This window comes from Palaemon carinicauda, chromosome 1 (assembly GCF_036898095.1).
Source record: "Palaemon carinicauda isolate YSFRI2023 chromosome 1, ASM3689809v2, whole genome shotgun sequence".
Classification (NCBI taxonomy): Eukaryota; Metazoa; Arthropoda; class Malacostraca; order Decapoda; family Palaemonidae; genus Palaemon; species Palaemon carinicauda.
In genome coordinates this window covers 298,024,858-298,032,088 of record NC_090725.1, presented here as the reverse complement: position 1 = coordinate 298,032,088, position 7,231 = coordinate 298,024,858, and the positions used below count along the sequence as shown (strand labels likewise).

The 7,231-nt window shown below is 42.7% G+C and overlaps 3 protein-coding genes across 3 annotated transcripts; all 3 read right to left on the bottom strand.

Annotated features, from left to right (window-relative positions):
- Window positions 1-521: 521 nt before the first annotated feature.
- LOC137639858 (adhesive plaque matrix protein-like) lies at window positions 522-1,436 on the bottom strand. The gene has a single exon (XM_068372122.1). It carries the CDS (start codon window positions 1,434-1,436, stop codon window positions 522-524), a length of 915 nt encoding a protein of 304 aa, XP_068228223.1.
- A 74-nt stretch (window positions 1,437-1,510) lies between these two features.
- LOC137639852 (adhesive plaque matrix protein-like) lies at window positions 1,511-2,545 on the bottom strand. The gene has a single exon (XM_068372114.1). The coding sequence runs from the start codon at window positions 2,543-2,545 to the stop codon at window positions 1,511-1,513; it is 1,035 nt and encodes a 344-aa protein (XP_068228215.1).
- Window positions 2,546-3,764: 1,219 nt separating this feature from the next.
- LOC137639844 (adhesive plaque matrix protein-like) lies at window positions 3,765-4,607 on the bottom strand. The gene has a single exon (XM_068372101.1). It carries the CDS (start codon window positions 4,605-4,607, stop codon window positions 3,765-3,767), a length of 843 nt encoding a protein of 280 aa, XP_068228202.1.
- Window positions 4,608-7,231: the final 2,624 nt, after the last annotated feature.

Genomic DNA, 7,231 nt, shown 5'->3' with positions numbered 1-7,231 from the left:
TGTGGACGGGGTAATTTATTCATTTCATAATGTGTCTGTGAGCAGGATTATTTATTTATTTGTCTGTGTGTCTGTGGACAGGATTATCTATTTATTTGTCTATGTGTTGACGGGATTATCTATTTATTTGTTTATTTGTCTGTGTGTCTGTGGACAGGATTATTTATTCATTTGTCTGTCTCTGTGGGCAGGATTATTTATTCATTTGTCTGTCTCTGTGGACAGCATTATATATTTATTTGTCTGTCTCTGTGGACAGCATTATTTATTTATTTATTTGTCTATGTCTCTGTGGACAGGATTACTTATTTATTTGTCTATCTCTCTGTGGACAGGATTACTTATTTATTTGTCTGTGTGTTGACGGGATTATTTATTTGTTTATTTGTCTGTGTGTTGACGGGATTATTTATTTATTTATTTGTCTGTGTGTCTGTGGACAGGATTATTTATTTATTTGTCTGTCTCTGTAGACAGGATTATTTATTTATTTGTCTGTCTCTGTAGACAGGATTATTTATTTATTTGTTTGGCTTGTCATAAGCTAGTCTCTCCTTGGTTACCTCGTCATAAGCCATCCTCATCTTGGTCGCCTCATCATAAGCCAACCTTACCTTGGTCGCCTTGTCATAACCTAACCTCACCTTGGTGGCCTCGTCATAAGCCAACCTCACCTTGGTCGCCTCATCATAAGCCAACCTCACCTTGGTCGCCTCGTCATAAGCCAACCTCACCTTGGTCAACATGTAATAAGCTAACCTCACCTTGGTCGCCTCGTCATAAGCCAACCTCACCTTGGTCGACATGTAATAAGCTAACCTCACCTTGGTCACCTCGTCATAAGCCAACCTCACCTTGGTCGACATGTCATAAGCTAACCTCACCTTGGTCACCTCGTCATAAGCCAACCTCACCTTGGTCGACATGTAATAAGCTAACCTCACCTTGGTCACCTCGTCATAAGCCAACCTCACCTTGGTCGCCTCGTCATAAGCCAACCTCACCTTGGTCGACATGTAATAAGCTAACCTCACCTTGGTCACCTCGTCATAAGCCAACCTCACCTTGGTCGACATGTCATAAGCTAACCTCACCTTGGTCACCTCGTCATAAGCCAACCTCACCTTGGTCGACATGTAATAAGCTAACCTCACCTTGGTCGCCTCGTCATAAGCCAACCTCACCTTGGTCGACATGTCATAAGCCAACCTCACCTTGGTCGCCTCGTCATAAGCCAACCTCACCTTGGTCGACATGTCATAAGCCAACCTCACCTTGGTCGCCTCGTCATAAGCCAACCTCACCTTGGTCGACATGTCATAAGCTAACCTCACCTTGGTCACCTCGTCATAAGCCAACCTCACCTTGGTCGACATGTAATAAGCTAACCTCACCTTGGTCACCTCGTCATAAGCCAACCTCACCTTGGTCGACATGTCATAAGCCAACCTCACCTTGGTCGACATGTAATAAGCTAACCTCACCTTGGTCACCTCGTCATAAGCCAACCTCACTTGGTCGACATGTAATAAGCTAACCTCACCTTGGTCACCTCGTCATAAGCCAACCTCACCTTGGTCGACATGTCATAAGCTAACCTCACCTTGGTCACCTCGTCATAAGCCAACCTCACCTTGGTCGACATGTAATAAGCTAACCTCACCTTGGTCACCTCGTCATAAGCCAACCTCACCTTGGTCGACATGTAATAAGCTAACCTCACCTTGGTCACCTCGTCATAAGCCAACCTCACCTTGGTCGACATGTCATAAGCCAACCTCACCTTGGTCGCCTCGTCATAAGCCAACCTCACCTTGGTCGACATGTAATAAGCTAACCTCACCTTGGTCACCTCGTCATAAGCCAACCTCACCTTGGTCGACATGTCATAAGCCAACCTCACCTTGGTCGACATGTAATAAGCTAACCTCACCTTGGTCACCTCGTCATAAGCCAACCTCACCTTGGTCGACATGTAATAAGCTAACCTCACCTTGGTCACCTCGTCATAAGCCAACCTCACCTTGGTCGACATGTCATAAGCCAACCTCACCTTGGTCGCCTCGTCATAAGCCAACCTCACCTTGGTCGACATGTAATAAGCTAACCTCACCTTGGTCACCTCGTCATAAGCCAACCTCACCTTGGTCGACATGTCATAAGCCAACCTCACCTTGGTCGACATGTAATAAGCTAACCTCACCTTGGTCACCTCGTCATAAGCCAACCTCACCTTGGTCGACATGTAATAAGCTAACCTCACCTTGGTCACCTCGTCATAAGCCAACCTCACCTTGGTCGACATGTAATAAGCTAACCTCACCTTGGTCACCTCGTCATAAGCCAACCTCACCTTGGTCGACATGTAATAAGCTAACCTCACCTTGGTCGCCTCGTCATAAGCCAACCTCACCTTGGTCGACATGTCATAAGCCAACCTCACCTTGGTCGCCTCGTCATAAGCCAACCTCACCTTGGTCGACATGTAATAAGCTAACCTCACCTTGGTCACCTCGTCATAAGCCAACCTCACCTTGGTCGACATGTCATAAGCTAACCTCACCTTGGTTGCCTTGTCATAAGCTAACCTCACCTTGTTTGGCTTGTCATCTTGGTTACCTCGTCATAAGCCATCCTCATCTTGGTCGCCTCGTCATAAGCCAACCTCATCTTGGTCGACATGTCATAAGCTAACCTCACCTTGGTCGCCTTGTCATAAGCCTACCTCACTTTGGTCGACATGTCATAAGCTAACATCACCTTGGTCGCCTTGTCATAAGCCAACCTCACTTTGTTTGGCTTGTCATAAGCTAGTCTCTCCTTGGTTACCTCGTTATAAGCCATCCTCTTCTTGGTTGCCTCGTCATAAGCCAACCTTACCTTTGTCAGCTTGTCTTAAGCCAACCTCACCTCGGTCACCTTGTCATAAGCCAACTTCACCTTGGTCGCCTTGCCATAAGCTAACCTCACCTTGATTACCAATCTTGTCATAAGCTAACCTCACCTTTGTCACCTTTTCATAAGCTAACCTCACCTTGGTCACCTTATTATAAGCTAACTTCACCTTGGTCACCTTATTATAAGCTAACCTCATCTTGGTCGCCTTGTCATAAGCCAACCTTACCTTGGTCGCCTTGTCATAAGCCAACCTTACCTTGGTCGCCTTGTCATAAGCCAACCTTACCCTTGGTCGCCTTGTCCTAAGCCAACCTTACCTTGGTCGCCTTGTCATAAGCCAACCTCACCTCGGTCGCCTTGTCATAAGCCAACCTCATCTTGGTCACCTTGTCATAAACTAACCTCACCTTGGTCACCTTGTCATAAGACAACCTCACCTTGGTCGCCTTGTCATAAGACAACCTCACCTTGGTCGCCTTGTCATAAAGCTAACCTCACCTCAGTTGCCTTGTCATAAGCCAACCTTACCTTGGTTACCAATCTTGTCATAAGGTAACCACACCTTAGTCACCTTGTCATAAGACAACCTCACCTTGGTCGCCTTGTCATGAGCCAACCTGACCTTGGTCGCCTTGTCATGAGCCAACCTCACCTCAGTTGCCTTGTCATAAGCCAACCTTACCTTGGTTACCAATCTTGTCATAAGCTAACCTCACCTTAGTCACCTTGTCATAAGCCAACCTTACCTTGGTCGCCTTGTCCTAAGCCAACCTTACCTTGGTCGCCTTGTCATAAGCCAACCTTACCTTGGTCACCTTGCCATAAGCCAACCTTACCTTGGTCACCTTGCCATAAGCCAACCTTACCTAGGTATCCTTGTCATAAGCCAACCTCACCTCGGTCGCCTTATCATAAGCCAACCTCATCTTGGTCGCCTTGTCATAAGCCAACCTCATCTTGGTCTCCTTGTCATAAACTAACCTCACCTTGGTCACCTTGTCATAAGACAACCTCACCTTGGTCGCCTTGTCATAAGACAACCTCACCTCAGTTGCCTTGTCATAAGCCAACCTCACCTTAGTTGCCTTGTCGTAAGCCAACCTCACCTTGGTCACCTTGTCATAAGACAACCTCACCTTGGTCGCCTTGTCATAAGCCAACCTCACCTTGGTCGCCTTGTCATAAGCCAACCTCACCTTGGTCACCTTGCCATAAGCCAACCTTACCTTGGTATCCTTGTCATAAGCCAACCTCACCGCGGTCGCCTTGTCATAAGCCAACCTCATCTTGGTCACCTTGTCATAAACTAACCTCACCTTGGTCACCTTGTCATAAGACAACCTCACCTTGGTCGCCTTGTCATAAGCCAACCTCACCTCAGTTGCCTTGTCATAAGCCAACCTCACCTTAGTTGCCTTGTCGTAAGCCAACCTCACCTTGGTCACCTTGTCATAAGACAACCTCACCTTGGTCGCCTTGCCATAAGCCAACCTCACCTTGGTCGCCTTGTCATAAGTCAACCTCACCATGGTCGCCTTGTCATAAGCCAACCACAACTTGGTCGCCTTGCCATAAGCCAACCTCACCTTGGTCGCCTTGTCATAAGCCAACCTCACCATGGTCGCCTTGTCATAAGCCAACCTCACCTTGGTCGCCTTGCCATAAGCCAACCTCACCTTGGTCGCCTTGTCATAAGCCAACCTCACCATGGTCGCCCTTGTCATAAGCCAACCACAACTTGGTCGCCTTGCCATAAGCCAACCTCACCTTGGTCGCCTTGCCATAAGCCAACCTCACCTCGGTCGCCTTGTCATAAGCCAACCTCACCTTGGTCACCTTGTCATAAGCCAACCTTACCTTGGTTAACAATCTTGTCATAAGCTAACCTCACCTTAGTCACCTTGTCATAAGCCAACCTAACCTCACCTTGGTTGCATTGTCATAAGCTAACTTCAGAGTACTTGGCATGGTACACTGAAGCATTACTACCTGTTCCTTATAGTCTCCTTCTGCTTCCACATTTCAACTACGTACTTCTTTTCATTCTTACTCCGTATTTTCCATCTTACTGTCCAGGGTGTTTTAACTTTCAATGCAGAATTATCTCCAGGCCCTATTACTGGACTGCATTGTCCAAATTGTATAATCAAATTGGAATATAATCAAGAATATATACATAGCAGTTTTTGTGCCATGATGCCACTGCCCAAGAAGAGAGAATCTATATTTTAAAAGTTTGAAAAGCCTCATTGTTGGTATTATTGATGGTAAAATCATTGAATTTGAGAGAATATAACGTACTGATGCACAATCAAATCTAATTTAATCAACATACATATACCAAAGGCACTTCCCCCCAATTTTGGGGGGTAGCCGACAACAACAAGAAACAAAACAAAAAGGGGACCTCTACTCTCTACGTTCCTCCAGCCTAACCAGGGACTCAGCTGAGTTCAGCTGGTACTGCTAGGGTGCCACAGCCCAACCTCTCACATTTCCACCAAGAAGATATACATATCAGTTTTTGTGCCATGATGCCACTTCCCAAGGAGAGAATCTATATTTTCAAGTTGGAAAGGCCTCAATGTTGGTATTATTGATGGTAAAATCATTGAATTTGAGAGGATGTAATAAACTGTTGCACCTTTCAGCCTTACTTTAAAATTACTGATTTTTTTGCTACTTGAAGCAAGGAGGTTCCTTGGCTTGAAGGTTTTTACATGTTTATCCACTCTGTTTTAGATTTGTTAGTTTTTTTTGTGTGTTGTGTCATTAAAGCTCTTTATAGGATGATGATATCACAGGGGGCCACTTTTTAACTTATCTCCTTGGAATCACCCTACCTCAGACAACAGCCATTGCACCATGACAATGATTTTTCCATTTGAATAATATAATTACAGTAGTACGTAAAATGAAATTAGTAATTCTATTAGATACATTTAGATCCAATGGAATTATAAGCTTTATTAGATAAATTCATAAGGTTGTTTAATCTCCATCAGTTGCAAGAAAGGTATTTCAGTACGGTCTCTGAAAGTCTCCAACGAAGCCTTACAATGTGATGATTGCGTATTGCCTCACATTGATTCTATGGCTTCATTTTTATCTTAACACCATTCTGAATTTAGGAAGAAGCCTTAGATATACGGTGGAAGTAGTATTCCCGTTTCTTATATTTACCTCCGGCAACGAAGTTCGAAGGAGGTTATGTTTTCACCCCCTGTTTGTGTTTGTTATTTGTGTGTTTATTTGTAAGCAGCTTCCTGCCCACAATTTTGATTGTAGGATAATGAAACTTGCAGGGATTAACTGTTATGAAAAAAGCAGGAACTGGTTAAATTTTGGAAAATCAAGGTCAAAGGTCGAGGTCAACGGTCAAGCAAAATATACTATTCAGGTAATCGGCCATAAGTATGGACATCGTTATCACAAACTCTTCAAACTTGGTTCATATTTAAGTGTATGCAAATCCACGCTGATTAATACATGTTAAGGTCAAAGGTCAAAGTAGAGTGCCACTCTAGTTTGAATTTCTGTCATTGGGCTTTGTCAAGCCTTTTTAGGTTTAATCATGCATAGTCGATTCCCTTGAAATTAAAACAACATTGAACCATATAGTATTTTTCAAAATTCTTTAAAAAAAAAAATGTATTTATGAAGAAAAGTTTAGCCTTAGGACATCGTATTCACTGATATCCTCATTCCTTCCAAACTAACTCCTTAAGGGAACTGAGAGCCACTGCCATCCTGTTACTGACACTCATTTATACAGATTCATTTTTTGGTATCATTTTAGATCTTATTACCGATAGAAAAATTCTGGTGAGACACACTGTTTGTTTTTGTTTATGACAATATATATATATATATATATATAATATTATAAATATATATATATATATATATACATATTTGTGTAATATATTTATATATATATATAATATATATATATATATATATACAGTATATATATATATATATACAGTATATATATATATATAGATATATACTGTATATATATAGATATATACTGTATATATATATATATATATATATACATATATATATATATATATATATGTATATATATATATATATATATAATTACAATTAATACACTCACTTATATTCCCTACTAATCTATTTCAAACCTCAATAAATTGCTTAGAGCCTCGCAAGGAAAAAGGAAACTATAACGACACTTCAATAGGTAACTCTTGAAGTCTCCCTGTGGTTTCACTCATCAATTAGTGATAAAATCTCCCCTTAAAGTGGGAAGGACAGAACACGGGTAAACTGGCTCTTCCAGACCTACTGCGCGTGCGCGAAA

Excerpts from the sequence above, each read along its gene's own strand:
- LOC137639858 (XM_068372122.1), bottom strand. The coding sequence starts at position 1,436 with ATGTCGACCAAGGTGAGGTTGGCTTATGACGAGGTGACCAAGGTGAGG.
- LOC137639852 (XM_068372114.1), bottom strand. The coding sequence starts at position 2,545 with ATGTCGACCAAGGTGAGGTTGGCTTATGACGAGGTGACCAAGGTGAGG.
- LOC137639844 (XM_068372101.1), bottom strand. The coding sequence starts at position 4,607 with ATGGTGAGGTTGGCTTATGACAAGGCGACCAAGGTGAGGTTGGCTTAT.